Below are 18,730 nucleotides of genomic sequence, written 5' to 3'. Positions count from 1 at the left end.
TCCCAATCAGACAGCTGTCGCTTGTGAAGTCTGATTGGGAATCACATTTAAGTTCCTTTTCCCCCACGATGTTTTGTGGGTTGTTGTCTCCTTATTTGAGCACGTAACGTATTGGCAGTTCTTACTTGAGTTTGTGTACATGTTTAATTCTAGTGTGTTAAATAAACATGTATTCGCTCCCAGCTGCGTTTTGGTCCGCTTCCTCGTCTCCCGACGACAAACGTTAGTTGCATCACCTAACTTCTGTTGAGCTTCAGTTGGTGGACAGATAGCCTTACATTCTCCTGCAAAATGTCTTGATAAACTTGGGAATTAATTTTTCCGTTTATGATAGCAAGCTGTCCAGGCCCTGAGGCAGCAAAGCAGCCCCAAACCATGATGCTCCCTCCACCATAGTTTACATTTGGGATGAGGTTTTAATGTTGGTGTGCTGTGCCTTTTTTTTCTCCACACAGTGTTGTGTTCCTTCCAAAAAAAACAACTTTAGTTTCATCTGTCCACAGAATATTTTGCCAGTAGCGCTGTGGAACATCCAGGTGCTCTTTTGTGAACTTCAGACATGCAGCAATGTTTTTTTGGACAGCAGTGGCTTCTTCCATGGTGTCCTTCAATGAACACCATTCTTGTTTAGTGTTTTACGTATTGTAGACTCGTCAACAGAGATGTTAGCATCTTCCAGAGATTTCTGTAAGTCTTTAGCTGACACTCTACTTAACCTCATTGAGAATTCTGCGCTGTGTTCTTGCAGTCATCTTTGCAGGACGGCCACTCCAAGGGAGAGTAGCAACAGTGCTGAAATTTCTCCATTTATAGACAATTTGTCTTACAGTGGAGTGACTTTTAGAGATACTGTGTAACCCCTTCCAGCTTTATGCAAGTCAACAATTCTTAATCTTAGATCATCTGAGTTCTCTTTTGTTCGAGGAATGGTTCACATCAGGCAATGCTTCTTGTGAATAGCAAACTCAAATTTTGTGAGTTTTTTTTTTTTATGGGGCAGGGCAGCTCCTAACCAAAATCTCCAATCTCGTCTCATTGATTCGACTCCAGGTTAGTTGACTCCTGACTTCAATTAGCTTTTGGAGAAGTCATTAGCCTAGGGGTTCACATACTTTTTCCAACAATGTTTAAATGATGTATTCAATATAGACAAGAAAAATACAATTTGTGTGTTAGTTTAAGCACGCTGTTTGTCTGTTGTGACTTTTAGATGAAGATCAGGTCAAATTTTTGCAGTAATCCAGGTAATTCCAAAGGGTTCAGATACTTTTTCTTGCCACTGTTCATCCCGTTAACCAGCCTGATAATAGCTCATTTCCAATTCTATTAATTTCTCTGAATAGAAATGGAGTCATAAGCCTACTCAGGCTGGTTTTAGGCAGACATTCAACCTATACCATAGCCCATCTATCCCATTTAAAATGGACTGAAGACAAACTGGTCATGTACATTAAATAGCCTTGTACACACACACACACACACTTTTCAAATTAAAATTCTATTGCACAGAAAAACGTGGACAGTCGGGTGCATCACAAATTCAGAACCGCTGGACAGCAACATATTAAACTAAAGCACTGATCATTGGGAACGAGATCCATTAATTACATAGGTAGCCTAGCTTACAAAACTTAAGCTGGTTGAGAATGCCAAGAGTGTGCAAAGCTGTCAAAGGCAAAGGGTGGCTATTTTGAAGAATCTAAAATATATTTTGATTTGTTTAACACTTTTTATGGTTACTACATGGTTCCATATGTGTTATTTCATAGTTTTGATGTCTTCACTATTATTCTGCAATGTAGAAAATAGTAAAAAAATAACTTGAATGAGTAGGTGTCAACTTTTGACTGGTACTGTATGTTTTTATTGACAAACAATTTGCTTTGTCTCCTCTTTCACAGTGGCTGCCAGGGGTCGAGGACGTGGAGGGATGGGAAGAGGACATATTTTCCAGAAAAGGCGATACTTTTCTACTTTCTATATTACAACTTGTTTTGTTATTCTTTTGTGATCAGTTACGTGAAATGACAATTTCCAAATTAAAATGTCTTTCTTACTATTTATTTGTACTTTGTTTTAAGGTAGCTAATACAGATTATACACTTCACATTTGACCAGGCTTAATCTGGAATATTAGGAAATATGAGTATATGCCCCATGTATGATGTTTAGGGGCAGGGGCTGGAGATGGCTAGAGGTCTGGACACAAGAAGATGGCTTCAACATTCTCCCACAATGTGAAATAACCACTTCTCTGTGCAGGATCTACCGGGTCCCATACGTTGTTTCTCCCAGCTGTACAGACAAATTAGAATTTGTCAGATTAATAATACATGATTTATATAACTAATTTTAGTCAAATCTGCATAATGAAAAAGTTGATAAACAGTCAAGTTGAGGTTGTTAAGCAAAGAATAGTATGGTTATTTTTGTAAGTATTCCCTGATAATTAATTTGGTCCTGTATATAGTGAAATAAGCTCGAGAAGTCAGTAACTCACAGATTCACCAGCATTGTCATCAGTGTTATCCAGATATGTGAATTTGTGTTTGCTGTAGTAATCTCTTCTCTTTGTGCATGTCAGGAGAAACCAGTTACAAACTGCATTCACCTAAGGGTACACACTTGCATGACTATTTCAAACTGAAAATGACAACTCAATTACACTGTATTAACAGGCTAACATTTAAAAAAAAAATGCTTTATGGTACTAATAATGAATGTTTGTTTACAAATAATGAGTGTTTTGGAGATGGCTCCACTTAACAGAACTTACCAAAGAGAGAAACGTAAGCGCTGCTCCTAGATTCACTATGGTCGGAACCATGTTGAATTTACCTGCCTGTAAAGATAGAACAGTAGAGGAAGGTAGGCCGATTTGTCATTTGACATTGAAACCCTTATTGTGGTGGTCTCAATTGTTGCGTTTACCATCTTCTGAACATAAAGCTCATACATTGTCAAAATGAAGTATTCTACTCCTGTGGTTTGAAGAATAGATTCTTTTTTTGTATGTTGAGTCTCACCGTTCCAAAAACAATGACATCAAATAGGATTCCATATGCTTTGATCAATGTTCTTGTTTCCCTACCATCTGTGGTTTTGTAGTACTTGGCAAACCTGTGGAAATAAATCTAGTTGAAAAGCTGTATTTATTCTCTATGACAGTATTGTGTCCACAGGTTCATTGATTTCACCTAAAGTTGTATCCAGGGGCCACGTTGTTTTCAGGGATTTTGTTGTCTAGCCTGCGGAAGGAGTACTTAGGGCCACAGTGATGTTCAGGCCAGTCCAGGTCACAGCTCCAGTCAATCATAATCCCAAGAACACCACCCTGAACAAACATAACCACATAGTCTCATCTCAAATTCATCTATTTAAATGTGGAATTTGATATACCAATGAGTGACACCACTGCCAAAATGTGGCCTGATGAACAAGGAAGATTAAAGCCCCCTCATTCAATTGCAACACACACCAAACACGGCATTGAGAATAACTACAGGAAAATCTAGTATGGGCTTATGCAGAATCGAGGCTTGTAAGGGACCTAAGAGGAGAGTGTAGAGCTACATTTTATACCCTGATTGCCATGGTCTGAAAATCCTCCTCAGCTTCAGAGACCATGTCTTTAAGGCGGAAGATGGGACAGTAAGGGTCTGTTTTGCGATTGAATTCACATTGCTTCAGATATGAGGAGTTAACATCAGGCAAAATGTTTCTTCTGCAAGAGACCAAAGAGAAAATATTAGGTATTCTACAGAATAAAGTAAAACTATCAAGCAGGTGTCTGCCTTTATTCGTTTTCATGTTTAATTTCGGTGCGTGACAAATTAACATGACTCACTTGTGAAAGTTGAATTTGGGGTATGTCACACTGTTTTTGATTAGCACCGTGAAGTCCTCTGCTGCAGCCAGCAGTGCATGTCTATGATACAAAACGCGTTCCACTTATAATACCTTGCCCCATGAGTATACCCTCATGAATCATATTGTAATTTGTTCTTACTTACTCGGGTAAATTGATGTCTATTTCAAGAGGACACCAAGATAGCACTTCACATGTTTTGACAGTCTCTTTATAGTTCATGCATAACCCTGTCTGGATACCTTTAAACAGAGTTAATCAAATATGTTGCAGGATGATTCTGAAAATATGACTGAATTTCAGGACAATTTTATCTGGAGCAGTAGATATTGATTTTCTTATGAAACCCTGAATGAATGTTTCAGCCATCTCCCTGCTGGTTGCTGCCCTTGTTAACAATTTTACAAGGACTCATCAGCAAGGCATGAAGACCTACCGTTTCCACGAACATCATTGGATCCCTCTAAGCAGTCACTGTCTGACATGCAAATGGTGGATTGGTTCGGGAGCTTAAGAAGATACAGGATCACATTTCACTGCCATTCAAATACTTTTGATTACCATTGAAATAATGGTTGTATAACGCATATTTTCTAAGTCAATGTATTTACGTATAAATACAGTCCAACTTAACATTTCACTGGACATTTTCAGTAGTGTTTAATTCAAACAATAAATACACATTTAACAATATAGACTTACACATTTCAATGTATTTTAAAGGAGAAATCAGCAACTTACCTCGGGACAGGTCGATTGAGTTTGATTGGGGGTAACAATCATGTTGGTCAACACAAAGAAAGAACTGTCACCCTGCCAGACAGAAGACATTTTCCTAAAACAAATGATCTTTCTATACAAAAATACAAAAACAGTTACCAACACAATCTGAACTCAAACTGACAAAGTGATACACTGCAGATAAAGTGTATGGAGTATAGGTTTATACCTGAGCAGGGGTGTAAAGTACTTATGTAAAACTACTTTAAAGTGCTACTTAAGTCATTTTTTTAGGGTATCTATACTTTACTATTTACATTTTTGACTACTTTTACTTTTACTTCACTACATTCATAAAGAAAATAATTTACTTTTTACTCCATACATTTTCCCTGACAGCCAAAAGTACTTGTTACATTTTGAATGCTTAGCAGAACAGGAAAAGGGTCAAATTCACACACTGATCTAACAGACTCAGGTAACACACATGCTTCGTTTGTAAATGAAGTCTGAGTGTTGGAGTGTGCCCCTGGTTTTCCGTAAATTAAAAAACAATAATATGGCGCCATCTGGTTTGCTTAATTTAAGGAATTTGAAATGATTTGTACTTTTACTTTTGATACTTAAGTATATTTTAGCAATTATATTTACTTTTGATACTTAAGTTTATTTAAAACCAAATACTTTTAGACTTTTACTCAAGTAGTATTTTACTAGGTGACTTTCACTTTTACTTGAGTCATTTTCTATTATCTTAACTTTCACTCAAGTATGACAACTGGGTACTTTTTCCACCACTGTACCTGAGGGGGGATGTTGTAATCAGCCACGTCCCACACACGGGCGCCCAGATCAGAGGTGTTGGTGAAGCCAGTGCCCTTCACCTTGGTTGTGACAGAACTGATCACTGAGTCTGTTTCCTGGTAGGACTTTTGCACCACACAGACATACCTATAATGAAGCAGATCAGACAGGAGACAAGGGGACACAGGTGTAGTGACAAAGTGATACATTCACTCTGACTAAATGTAGTGGAACACCGGCTTTTTAATGTAAGAAACAGAATCATTGAATCCCAACTTACCCAATCACATAAACGAGGATCAGAAACTGGATTAATCTGAAGACGGATCCCACTACTTTGCTCTTCACCACAATCATTCTTTCTGTTTCATATTCAAAAAAACAGCTTTGGCAGCTCTGAGAACTACAGCTGCCCATCTTCTGAGTTATGGTTACACTGTAGAAAACTAGCAATGGGAGTGATAAAAGAGGTAAAGAGGTGTCACAGCCTGCTGAGATAACAGTCGAATCATTTTAATGGCTAGTATGAAAATTACAACTGACTCTGGCTCAGTTGGCAAATATACCCTATCTGAAAAGGGGTATAATAAAACTGCTGTTCATCCACTCCAATGGATGCATGGAAATGGTATGTACTACTATATGCACACAAAATGGTATGCACACAAGAACTAGCGAAGTTGTGAAATTATGTTATCAAGTCAACAATATTTTCAAAGTTACATTTATTGCACATGGTAAAAAACATATGTTCCAATCTAAATGTAAGTAGACAGTCAAAGGAAAGATAAAGCAGTTCCCACCTCCAGTTAGCTCCAGTTCAGTCTCATCTAAGATAAAGTCTATTACGTTATTTCCCTCTTCATTATTGATGATCCCTAGACAGTGAGATGGATGGACACAATATCTACAATATCTACAAGACAATGTTCCGGTTGAAAATGTTAACCTTAATGCTGAATGGAAGATTAGATCAATACACCAGTACAAATGTGTTGTACAGTCGCTACATGATGAGAACCAATCTCTGATGGAGCTTTCTAGATCACTGACTCTTCCTCTTCCCTAAAGCTGTGTGTCAGGGCTGGACTGGGGAGAGGTAGTTCTCCTGGGCCTCAGACGGTGTACTCTCCTTCTTGGCTGGGGTACTCCTCTCTGATTCTCCACACACTACAACTGGGCATAACAGGGATGCTTTCTCTGGGTGGGGCCCCAATTCTCCAGCTGATGTACTGTCTGTAGGAGCAGTTGCGAAGGGCGGCGATCCGCTGCTCCCCCTCGGTCAGGTCAGAGAGAGGCTCCCTGTACAGCAGCAACGCGTCCAACAAGGGCCGACTCAGCACCAGCTGTTCAAACAGGGAGGAGGTGGTAATGCAGCGGCCAATGCTCTGCCTGCAGCACAGCTGCTCCTGGGGATGGGTGGAAGGGAGACAGCAGCCACACAGACACCAGGCTGGACGGTTGGGCCGGGGGAGAACCTGGGGCGGCTTGTCTACGATGTTGTTCCCCTTCTGCAATACACTAAACATGGCTCTCAGGTGCCCTGTGTCGTCCTGGCAACAAGTGTGCAGTGCATATCAAATTAGTCATATGCACTGATACAATATGTATGTATTACCATACTGACTTACTGTATAAAAGACAAGAGGAGGATAACAAAGTAAGCTTAAAAGTGACATCTTTATCTATTGTGTCGGGGTGAGAATGGCACTACATTGGGGAAAACACAGTTATGCTAACCTTGCATTGGTGAACAGAGATGGGCTTCACTTGTTGTAAACTTTTCTTATGTGATTTTTTCACCACTCTTATATGGTTCTCGTCCACAAACGAGACACAGAGAATGCACTGGAACATAGAAGAAGAATTGTCTCATTGTTCAGCGTCTCACCACATATTTACATCAAACAATTCAGCCAATGAGAATGAAAATCTTGCTGTGGGTTTGTATAATCCTCAGTGGGGAATGCCATCCCACTCCTACATCCCACTCCTACCTGCTGTCTGTCCTGAACAGATTCAACCTTCTTCTCAGAGTAGTTCTGTCTGGCTTCTTTAGAGTAACAACTGGTCCCAATGAGCCAGTCGATGAATACTGTGGTCTACGAAAAATCACAATCATTGTCCTTTACTTTCCCTGTTATTAGTTTTGCATTTGAAACAAGTTGAATAAAAAAGGCTGAATAACACTCACCAGTGTATAATATGATAGAGTTGATCCAATAAAGATGATCAGTTGGATTATGCTGAATTTTCCTGCCTTAAAAGAACACATGATATAAATTACCATTTGTATTTTTCAGATTTTCATGAATTAGAAAAAGAAATGCATGCCTCCAGAGTGGCGCAGCGGTCTAAGAGGCGTCACTACAGTCCCGGGTTCGATCCCCGGATTCGATCACAACCGCCCTTGATCGGGAGTCCCATAGGGTGGCGCACAATTGGCCCAGCGTTGTCTGGGTTAAGGGAGGGTTTGGCCAGGGAGGACTTTACTTGGCTCATCGCGCTCTAGCGACTCCTTGTGGCGGACCGGGCGCCTGCAGGCTGAAAGCAGTTGTCAGTTGAACGGTGTTTCCTCCGACACATTGGTGCGGTTGGCTCCGGGTTAAGCGGGTGGGTGTTAAGAAGCGAGGTTTGGTGGGTCACGTTTCGGAGGATGCATGACTTGACCTTCGCCTCCCGAGCCCGTTGGGGAGTTACAACGATGAGAGAAGATCGAAATTAAGGAGAAAAAGGGGGTAAACATTTTTTTAAATAACAACATTCACAAGATTACCATCATCATTATTGCAGGTTTAATGATGAGACTTACTCAGTCATACAAACCTTTCCAAACACCATGACATCAAACCTGATCCCAAATGCTTTAAACAGGGTTCTCTCCTCAACACCATTCTCTGTCTGATATCTGGCAAACCTGCCAAAATAAGTAGTAGGTTAAACAATGTAATATCTGGATTGCACTGATATATACAACTACAAATGTCTATAGCACTATTGATTGACAGCTTTCCATAATTTGACATGGGTCAACTAACCATGTATGACCTATGACATGACCGTTGGCCTCAAGAACAAGGCCTGTCACAATTACCTGAAGTTGAGACCAGGGTACAGTGTTCTATTGCTCTCCTTCTCATCCAGCCGGCGGAAGGAGTATTTGGGCAGACAGTTCCGCAAGAACCCGTCCAGGTTACAATCCCACTTGATTTGGATCCCAATGACGCCACCCTTTGGTGAGAGAGCATGGTGGAGACGATCTACTCAACGTGTTTTATATCAACCTGACAATCATGTCATCTGACGTAATTAAGGTCATTTAGGGCTAGATTCAATCCGTATCGCGGAAGTATCGTGGAACATTCACGTTATATCTCGATTTTAAATGTAAAGGCAATGTTCCCGCGTTCGCGGAGACTGCACTGCACTCACGGTACACGTCAGCTCAATTTTTGACACCACACTCCAAAAAACAAGTTCTGCAGGCTCTAGTTTTGTCTAATCTTGATTATTGTCCAGTCGTGTGGTCCAGTGCTGCAAGGAAAGACGTAGTTAAGCTGCAGCTGGCCCAGAACAGAGCGGCACGTTTTGCTCTTAATTGTAATCAGAGGGCTGATATAAATACTTTGCATGCCAGTCTCTCTTGGCTAAGAGTTGAGGAAAGACTGACTGCATCACGTTTCCTTTTTATAAGAAACATTAATGTGTTGAAAATCCCAAATGGTTTGCATAGTCAATTTACACACAGCTCTGACACACACACTTATCCCACCAGACATGCCACCAGGGGTCTTTTCATAGTCCCCAAATCCTGAACAAATTCAAGAAAACGTACAGAATGATATAGAGCCCTTATTGCATGGAACTTCCTTCCATCTCATATTGCTCAAATAAACAGAAAACCTGGTTTAAAAAAAAGCAACACCTCGTGGCACAACGCCTCTCCCCTATTTGACCTAGATTGTTTGTGTGTATGTATTGATATGTAGGCTACGTGTTCCTTTAAAAACAATGTATGTAGTTCTGTCTGCCCTGAGCTGTTCTTGTCTAATGATATTCTGTATTATCTCATTCTGTATTATGTTTCATGTTTTGTGTGGACCCCAGGAAGAGTAGCTGCTGCTTTTTCAACAGCTAATGGGGATCCTAATAAAATACCAAAATACCAAATACCAAATCGGAAATCACCTTAACATTTTTACACGGATACGGATTGAATCCAGACAATAATTCTGTAATTCATTAAGTAATCAAATATGTCCAACATTATGTGCAGTGCCAAAATAGATGCAGACAACAGTGAGTGACATACATAATTGAGGGTCATAGAGTTAGTTTATGTGAAAGTTTGAGGTTGTTTGAGAAACTCCCTCTAACAAAGCAGCCCACCTCAACTGCCATCTCTGAGAAGTTCTCTTTGGCCTCCTTTACAATGTCCCCCAGACGGAAGATGGGGCACGAGGGTTCTGTACGCCTGTTAAACTGGCAGCGCTTCAGGTAGCTTTCCGTCATCTCAGGGAGGATGTTCCTTCTGTAAGACAAAAACGCATCAGTTAGATCCACTTTCACTGAATTGAAGAATGTGCTTGTTTTCCATATTTTTATGAATTCATTTAATAGTTTTTTATGATTATGACCCTCTCAGAGTATGTACAGATTAATGATCTTAGTTTGAGCCAGTTAGCTACAGCAGGAAAATAATCCTGCAGCAACAGGAAATTTGAATTATTATATGGATTACAATTAATGGACATTTTTGTAGTGGTTGATACATTTTTCTTAAGGGAAAAACAAGTCTGAAATTTCTAAGTGGAAATTACAAACTTCAGATGCATTTAAAATGTTTTAAACCTCAAATACACTACACGTTTTAAATGTCCTGCATTGCAGCAAAGTTCTCCTGCAACAGTGTTCAAATTAAGATCCTTCATCTGTAAAGGTGGTGAAGGTTACTCTAAATATAATATACTTGAGAACTGTGGTGTGCAAACTAAAAAGAAATTAATTCATATTGAATTGGAAAGTCTCACCTCATGAAATTAAAGTTTGGGAATCTGATGTTGTTTTTGATGAGGACTGTAAAGTTCTCAGCTGATGCCAAGAGAGCAGGCCTAGACATCAGGGCAGTCATCAATTGCATTATTGAAGCAAAGTTGTGAAAACAATCTTTTTTTTTTACAGCGGACAGTTTCATTTTCATTTCAAAGTTTCTGTTAAACTACTGTGAAACACTGTTCCTTGGCATATTTGACTATATACACATGCAGCACTAACAAAGTGAGCTTCCTCCACATTAGAGGAACTAAAGTATAAATATAGCTGTCAGGCAGTGGTCTACGTAGAAGAGAAGATAACATTATTTACTGAGTAACTAACCTCTGCAGGGACCACATGTCAAATCACACTGAATTTGATGACAGTAAGAGGACAGGCACACATAAATGTATACTGATGCTGAGAAAACAATAATAGTGAGCTTATTTACTTGGGGGGCTTTTTCTTGGTCTCTATGGGGCACCACGCAGACACCTCACATGTTTTCCGTGTCACATCAAACTTCACACATGCGCCTGTCTGAACCCCTGATAAGGAAAGCAACATTTGAATTATTGTACGGGTCACATGACAAACAATACCAACTATTATCTTAGATGTTCTATTATCATGTGTCTACATGTTTACTGCTATGTATAAACGTATATAACCATAATGTATCTGCAAATAGTAAAGAGCCCAGAGCGGAGCTGACCGTCTGAAACCTCAACACATCAGGGACAAATTCCTCCCCTCCATGCAAGAACCAATGGTATCACCAAATAGGAGATGACACAAACAGAAGAGAAGGATCATGGGAGAAGTTCTAGACAGTTGTAGTTGTACCGTGACTGTGCTGATCCCAGAATCCCTTTACACAGTCCTCGTCTGTCCGACACACTTTTCCATAAGGAGGGACCTGTAATATAAACACTCCCAGGATATTAGTGGGTTCTAGTCATCAAATAGAAATGATATAAGACATTAGAATGTACAGTAATTGGACATCCTACTGGCACTCTACCTCAGGGCATTTTCCTTGCCTTTGTTTTTTTGTAACAATGACATTGGTCACCACGAAAAATGAATTCTTTCCCTTAAACAGAAAGTCAAACAAATGTATAGAAAGTCAGAACCAATGTAAAAATATGTGCATGTATATTACAAATGTAATATGTGTATAATCTACAACAATAAAACAACAATATTCTCTCACTCTCTCACACACACATAAACACACACACACACACACACACACACACACACCTGTGATGGCCCACTGTAATCCACGACGTCCCATACTATATCACCAACATCTGGTAAACTGGTCAAGGCCACTCCCTTAACCTTAGCAGTAACAGAGCTGACCACATAGTCGTGTTCTTGGTACTCCTTGTTCCAGAGCATCATAATGCTACAAAATAAAACAATATTTGATCATGGTATGTTGCAAATCGGTGAAAGTTAGCCCACTTTGATATATATCCCTAATCGTTTGAAAATACTATTGGCATAGTTACAAGAGATACAGTTGATGCAAGTAATACACAATTATTTTAGAATATAATCATTATATAAAACATTCATACTTTATTTTCATGCACACATTCTTGATCAGTCAAGGCGCGTGGGCGTTCGTCGTCTATTACCGTTATTACCGCAAGATGAATCCTTATGCAGAATAGCCTACTCACCAGATGAACATCAGTATGACTCCGTTAAATGTCCATTTCAGCGATCCCAGCCTTACACTTTGTATTCGGACCAGTTTATGTGTTTCATATTCACATAGATTTAGCAGTTTACAAGGCATTTTGGATAAGTCTGACTGAGAGAAAGGATCTCTTCTGACTCATACTTGGTTCTTTCTTCTCCTTCCTCTGGCTCAGCTTGCAGCTGTTGCAGTTCCATTGACCGAACAATATTCTACGTCTGTGAAATTCAAGACTGGTCCAGTCATCGTTGTTGTGGAGGCAGTGTGCATGCACATCCCTATTGAGCAGCCAAAGCAGAAAACAAAGTCGTCTTTGTCGATTGTTTTATGTTATTTGCTACTTTGAAATGATTTGACAATAAATTGCTTGAAAAGTACATTAATAATAATATATTAATATTGACTAATGATGTAGGCCTTGGGGTATACCGGTAAGAACATTAAAAGAGGTACAGGATATTAAATTAAGATTTCTGTCACTATCAGTATTTGCATATCAAAGGGTCACATATCCTTATGAAGGGTTTCATTGTATCTGGGCAGGGGCACAACTTTCACTGGGGAAGGGGGGGATGTCTCCCCCACATTCTGAAATTGCATTTTTTGTCCCCCCCAGTATTATCATTGGAATGTGATACAAAACAAGGCAACGGTGTGCAGACGCCTCCGAGTGGTCGGGTAGGCTTTTTGGAGTGTTTATCCAACTGGATTTAGGACCATGTGGAGACCACAGAGTGGGTTGACAGGCTGTGTGAAGGCAAAGCCTCTGGAAGTCTGGCTGGACCAGCACGGGAGAGTTGAGCATAGTTCAGTGTACGCCTTGTGCTCTTTCACCTAGTTGTGAAAGGAACAGAAACTGGCTACTCTTTAGTTGACTGACGTAGCTGTCAAGATAACTACTCTTTAACAGAAAAAAACGAAACTAGTGTTTATTCGCAGTGCTGAGCTAGTATTGTAACTGACATGTAACGTTAGCTAATGTTTCATCTCCTCTCTGCTGAAGTGAATGAATAAGCTACACTAGTGAGTACCTACCACACAGCCAGGTCAACTCTAGCTTCTAGTTATCTGTCAGATAGCGATATGAGGTGGCTATTATTACTATATAACAGCAGTTGTTTGTATGGACATGTTTTGTAGCCTTTGTTTTGTTTGTATGGACATGTTTTGTACCCTTTGTTTTGTTTGCATGGACATGTTTTGTAGCTTTTGTTTTGTCACATTTCAGAAGTAAATGAACTTGGCAAGCTTTTGCCAGTTGAAGTACCATTGGCTCAGTTGTTAGAGCATGGTGTGTGCAACACCAGGGTTGTGGGTTCAATTCCCATGGGGGGCCAGGACAAAAAATGCATGAAATGAAATGTATGCATTCACTACTGTAAGTCGCTCTGGATAAGAGCGTCTGCTAAATGACGTAAATGTACATAAACTATTCATTTTGCCTCAATCAAACTAGCCAGTACAAAAAATGCATGAAATGAAATGTATGCATTCACTACTGTAAGTCGCTCTGGATAAGAGCGTCTGCTAAATGACGTAAATGTACATAAACTATTCATTTTGCCTCAATCAAACTAGACAATGTGAGTTGTATTAGTCAGTATGTCAATGTAACGTTATTGATCTGTCAGTTTCCCTAGTTAATTCCCTACTTTTCACACTGACACAGTAATAAACAGCTCTAACATTACAGGCTTCACTATCATGGTGCATAGTAGAGGTCTGTGCAGGACCGATTTCTTAATCCCGCTCCCACCCGCAGTCCCGCAATGTTATTTTAGGCGTATTGTGACACAGCTCACTTGCCAGCCATGGTCCCAGCAATTTTGCACCCTATAGGCAATATCAAATGTGCAACAATACCTTAAGAAACAGGTTAAATTACCAGAGATTCTGACATGGCCCTTATATTAGGCTATCTGTATTACTGCGCTGTATCAGCCAGTATGCTAGATGTAGATTGAAGCAAGCAGAGTAGGAGAGACTTGCACTTTCTCTTGAGCTATTTTTATAGCCTACCTTTAAGGAGTGGGAAGAGTTTCAGACTGAGAAATATGGGTGATCAATATTTAGGCCTATTTCTAGGCAATGTAGTAAACTACAGCCTAATCATAGGCCAATTTAGAAAGTACATTTCCTTGGAAAGATAACTGCCCCGTGCTTCTCCGTCCATGTATACATAGGCTGTAGCCTACTCTATTTAATTGAGACCACAAACGCACCTGATTCCACAGGTATGGCTACTGAACTGGAAGCAGCAAGAATGACGACAGTGACACTTGGTACATTTTGCATAATCCTATAGGATATAGCCTACCTGTAACGCCCTGGCCATAGAGAGGGGTTTTTGTTCTTTATTTTGGTTAGGCCAGGGTGTTACATTGGGTGGGCGTTCTATGTTCCTTTTTCTATGTTTTTGTATTTCTTTGTTTTGGGCCGTGTGTGGCTCCCAATCAGGCACAGCTGAAGCTCATTGTTGCTGATTGGGAGTCACACATAAGGAGCATGTTTTTCCTTTGGGTTTCGTGGGTAATTGTATTTTGTTAGTGTGTTTTCCCTGACAGAACTGTTTGCTGTCGTCTTTTGTTTATTTTTGTAGTGTTTTCGTTTTCATTAAAACACTAATGATGAACACATCCTCCGCTGCGTATTGGTCCACCTTTCCGATGATGACTTCTCTGTTTCATCTGACAACGAAGACAGCCCTTACACTACCTTTTAGGAGGATTATTTGCAGGCAGAGACAAATAAATGGGTAATCCATACTTATTGAAAATGAAAAGGCGCAACGCTCACTTAGCATAGTAGCCTAACCTATGTGTGCGTTGTGCCTTTTCCTTTTCAATCATGATAAAAACATTTGATTGCACTTCGACTCACATTGGTTGAGCGCCCTCCACTACTTTTCATTATCAATGTTTATTTACAGACACTGTAGTAAACTACAGTCTAATCATATTTAAGTTAATTTCATAGCTTACTCTATTTCAACGAGAACACACATACTAGGCGCCCAAATAGGAGAGGTAGGCTACTGAAGTTGAAGCAGCGAATTCTGAGTGTGAGAATAATGAGAAAAATGTGCTTTTAATAGAATAGGTAGGCTAACGCATACAAAGCAGAAAGAGGATAGTTTCAAAATATCCTGTGGGACAACAAAAATATTTTCATCCCAAAGTCATCTGTCTGACCGCCTGCTCCCGCCTGTAGCATGAAAAATGCCAAATGAGCCATAGTCTCTGTCGGGACCAGCAGGTCCAACACTATGCTCATCATGTCTTAGCAGGATCAGACGGTGACAGGGGTCCCAGCAGGGTCAGACAGCTAGGGAAGACCAGTCTATGGAGCTCAGGTGAATTTCGCAGAATATTCAGTGAATGATACAAAGTTCCATCTTGAATTGATGGGTAGACCTTCAGTAGCTACAGGACAGCAGGTTAAGTTTAAAGCTACAGTCTGGGATCTGGGAATAATGTTCATTTCAATTATTGAACCATTCCTTCTATTTTTGGATAATACTATAATGTATAAATGTACACCAAGGTAATTATTTGTCATGCCTCTTTGTAGGAGGATCAGATGGTGACAGGGGCCTTAGCAGAGTTAGGCAGCCAGGGAAGACCAGTCTGTGACAGAGGTGAGGTGGAGTTTTACAGATACAACACTTTATTCTCTCTGTCCAGCAAACACTGGACAAGCCAGATGCTATTTTAAGGCAGTCTGACAAACCTCCAAAGTTGATTTCCAAACTGTATCAAGGGTTGATAGAGGATTTTCCTGATGATACAAAACATGTCAAACATAAATGTGAGGAAGTCCTGGGAGACGCTACTGATGACGATGAATGGATACAGATATGTTAGAATGCACAGTCATGTTCATAGAATCTCAGACATAAAGACCATCCATATTACATACTATATATGCCAGTGAAACTGAATATCATGCACTCAAAAATTGTATTATTCTGCTGTAGGTATAAAGCACAAAAGGGGACATATGTCAATATGTTGTGGTCTTGTGAAGGCTGGCTGAATTCTGGCAAAGAGTATGTTCTGTTATCTCAGCATGTCTACAGATTCTCCCTTCTCCCTGTTTTTGTTTGCTTAGAAATGTTGATACTGGAGACTTATCAGAAGAAACTGTGTAACCTAGCATTTATAGTGGCTAATAAATGCATTGCCATTCATTGGAAGGTTGGTTATCCTCCCACAATGTATGGAATAAATGTCAACTTATGTACAGTATCACTACATTTGTTTTAAGATTAAAGGTATACTGTGCCACTTTCATAAGGTATTTTATGGACTACTATACGTGTCACGTCCTGACCAGCAGAGGGTGTTGTTGTGTAGTTTTGGTCAGGACGTGGCAGAGTATGTCTGTGTATGTGTGTTCTGGGTGTTGTATTTCTATGTGGGTCTGTGTGGCTCCCGATCAGGGACAGCTGGTTATCGTTGTTCCTGATTGGGAGTCATATAATTAGGAGTATGTTTGTCACTTGGGGTTGTGCTAACACTGCTAGTTTTGTTATGTACGTAGCATGTTAGCCTGTTTTGTGTATTGTTTTTTCCTGTGGATACTTTGCTCTTATATATTAAAAAGATGAGTATCTACATTTCACCTGCTGCAGTTTGGTCTCTTCAACACGGCTGTAATTATGACAATACGACAAAAGGAGTCTGTATTGAAAATCTACCCACATCAGGGGAGATTTAAGCAATCCCTAGCTGCTGGGCTGCTCAGACCTGGCCCTGGGGATCTGCTGTACTGTTGTCACTCTGGCCTAACACACCTGAAACCAATGAATGTTTCACTAAATAAAATTCAAAAAATTGTCACATGCCGCGAATACAACCATGAAATGCTTACTTACTAAGATCCTAAAGCTGAGTGGGGTGTGTTGGGTTGGGGCGCTACAGGTACGTGGACACCTAGGGGCAGGACCGGATGACCCAGCTATATTGTGTGCAAGTAAAAAGCTCTACAGTACTATTAGGCCTGATATTAATTATATGGAGGGTGTACTGTTTCTGTGTGTTAATGGATAGGTGTATGTGTGTTTTCATTCATCTTTTGTTTTCCAAACCTTTTCCTTGAAATACATTTTTAAAAATGGGAAGGAAGTTGGGGAGAGAGTTGAGTTATTGACTAGACTGGTGGGGGTTGGGTATGTAGGCGGCTTGGGTTGGCTGAGCGTTCTGGCTGAAATTTGATATAGAGGATATCTTAAAGACAATCAAAAGTTGTCTTTGTACTTTATTTGTAAGAGTTGTTCATTTGCTAGGCTATTGGTTAAAGGTGGAACACAATATTGATTATGGAATTATCATGGATCTAGTTCAGTCTTATCAATCACTTAAACATATTTAATAATTTCTTACCTAGCTTGATGACTGAGGGAATTTTTGCTTACTCTTTGTTGTTCTAAAGATGGCTAGAAGGGCCATGGTTCATATTAGATTATGTAGAAATGCAGGAAATGTGCTTTAGTTGCCCCAAAAAATGGGAAGGCCCCCAGACCCCCTGCCACGTTATGTCTGCAAATAGCACTGCTGGGTGATTTAAAAAGTCATGGTCAATTGATCAATAATATAATAATACCCGGAAGCCAGCCGCACCAATGTGTCGGAGGAAACACCGTTCAGCTGGCGACCAGGGTCAGCCTGCAGGCACCAGGCCCGCCACAAGGAGTCGCTAGGGCGCGATGAGCCAAGTAAAGCATCCCCCCCGGTCAAACCCTCCCCTAACCCAGATGACGCTGGGCCAATTGTACGCCGTCCTATGGGACTCCCGGCCATGGCCGGTTGTGGCACAGTCCGGGAATAAACCCACGTCTGTAGTAATGCCTCTAGCACTGTGAAAAATGTTGTAAAATATGTCAAATCTATGAGAATAGAAAGGTTCAGTACATTATATGGCAAATAGAAATCAAAACTGGATGGTGTTCAGAGATAGATGGGAGGAGTTTAGTGGAGCTAAAGGATGGGAGTAAAAACAAACAAAAGATAACTATTGTAAAATATACTGTGTCTGTAAAATGTATATAGTATGTAAAAGTTGGAAGTAGAAGCCTAACATGCTGACCAAACCGCGTGCACCATCGAGCGCCATCACGTGCATATTGATTTTGTTCACCCACACCAGAAGCGTTCAGGACACGCAGGTTGAACTATCAAAGCAAACTCTGACCCAATTATATTAATTCGGGGACAGGTCAAAAAGCATTAAACATTTATGGCAATTTAGCTAGGTAACTTGCTGTTGCTAGCTAATTTGTCCTGGGATATAAATATTGGGTTGTTATTTTACCTGAAATGCACAAGGTCCTCTACACCGACAATTAATCCACAGATAAAACGGTAAATCAAATTTCTTTCTCATCATCTCTCCTCCTTCCAGGCTTTTTCTTCTTTGGACTTTATATGGCAATTGGCAACTAACTTTCATAATAAGGTGTATTACCATAACCGACCTCAGTTCATCTTTCAATCACCCACGTGGGTATAACCAATGAGGAGACGGCACGTGGGTATATGCTTCGAAAAGCCAATGAGGAGATGGAAGAGGCAGGACTTGCAGCGCGTTCT

At 40.2% G+C, this 18,730-nt stretch overlaps 2 protein-coding genes across 2 annotated transcripts; both read right to left on the bottom strand.

The window, feature by feature from the left end:
• Positions 1-1,838: 1,838 nt before the first annotated feature.
• Positions 1,839-6,015, bottom strand: p2rx4b (purinergic receptor P2X, ligand-gated ion channel, 4b). Its single transcript, XM_029762542.1, has 12 exons — positions 5,673-6,015; positions 5,392-5,539; positions 4,610-4,681; positions 4,305-4,377; positions 4,014-4,110; positions 3,848-3,928; positions 3,583-3,724; positions 3,198-3,334; positions 3,027-3,120; positions 2,777-2,842; positions 2,501-2,611; positions 1,839-2,295 (listed from the first exon to the last, which is right to left on the bottom strand). The coding sequence occupies exons 1-12, from the start codon at positions 5,807-5,809 to the stop codon at positions 2,266-2,268; spliced, it is 1,188 nt and encodes a 395-aa protein (XP_029618402.1). The 5' UTR covers positions 5,810-6,015; the 3' UTR covers positions 1,839-2,265.
• An 87-nt stretch (positions 6,016-6,102) lies between these two features.
• Positions 6,103-12,484, bottom strand: p2rx7 (purinergic receptor P2X, ligand-gated ion channel, 7). Its single transcript, XM_029762541.1, has 13 exons — positions 12,121-12,484; positions 11,693-11,840; positions 11,451-11,522; positions 11,273-11,345; positions 10,878-10,974; positions 10,423-10,503; positions 9,782-9,923; positions 8,487-8,623; positions 8,219-8,309; positions 7,587-7,652; positions 7,390-7,494; positions 7,133-7,240; positions 6,103-6,945 (listed from the first exon to the last, which is right to left on the bottom strand). The coding sequence occupies exons 1-13, from the start codon at positions 12,237-12,239 to the stop codon at positions 6,508-6,510; spliced, it is 1,677 nt and encodes a 558-aa protein (XP_029618401.1). The 5' UTR covers positions 12,240-12,484; the 3' UTR covers positions 6,103-6,507.
• Between the last annotated feature and the right edge of the window lie 6,246 nt (positions 12,485-18,730).

The sequence above is a fragment of the Salmo trutta genome, chromosome 9, assembly GCF_901001165.1.
Source record: "Salmo trutta chromosome 9, fSalTru1.1, whole genome shotgun sequence".
Lineage (NCBI taxonomy): Eukaryota > Metazoa > Chordata > Actinopteri > Salmoniformes > Salmonidae > Salmo > Salmo trutta.
This window is presented reverse-complemented; position numbering and strand designations above follow the sequence as displayed.

What these genes read in the sequence shown, in the direction of transcription:
- p2rx4b (XM_029762542.1), bottom strand. Translation starts at nt 5,809, where the DNA reads ATGGGCAGCTGTAGTTCTCAGAGCTGCCAAAGCTGTTTTTTTGAATAT. An exon ending in ATAGACATCAATTTACCCGA is followed by an intron (nt 3,929 to 4,013) that starts GTAAGTAAGAAC and finishes TTTGTATCATAG; the next exon opens with ACATGCACTGCTGGCTGCAG. An exon ending in GCCCCTGGATACAACTTTAG is followed by an intron (nt 3,121 to 3,197) that starts GTGAAATCAATG and finishes TTATTTCCACAG; the next exon opens with GTTTGCCAAGTACTACAAAA.
- p2rx7 (XM_029762541.1), bottom strand. Translation starts at nt 12,239, where the DNA reads ATGCCTTGTAAACTGCTAAATCTATGTGAATATGAAACACATAAACTG. An exon ending in GGCAAGGAAAATGCCCTGAG is followed by an intron (nt 11,346 to 11,450) that starts GTAGAGTGCCAG and finishes TTTATATTACAG; the next exon opens with GTCCCTCCTTATGGAAAAGT. An exon ending in CCAAACTTTAATTTCATGAG is followed by an intron (nt 9,924 to 10,422) that starts GTGAGACTTTCC and finishes TTTGTCTTACAG; the next exon opens with AAGGAACATCCTCCCTGAGA.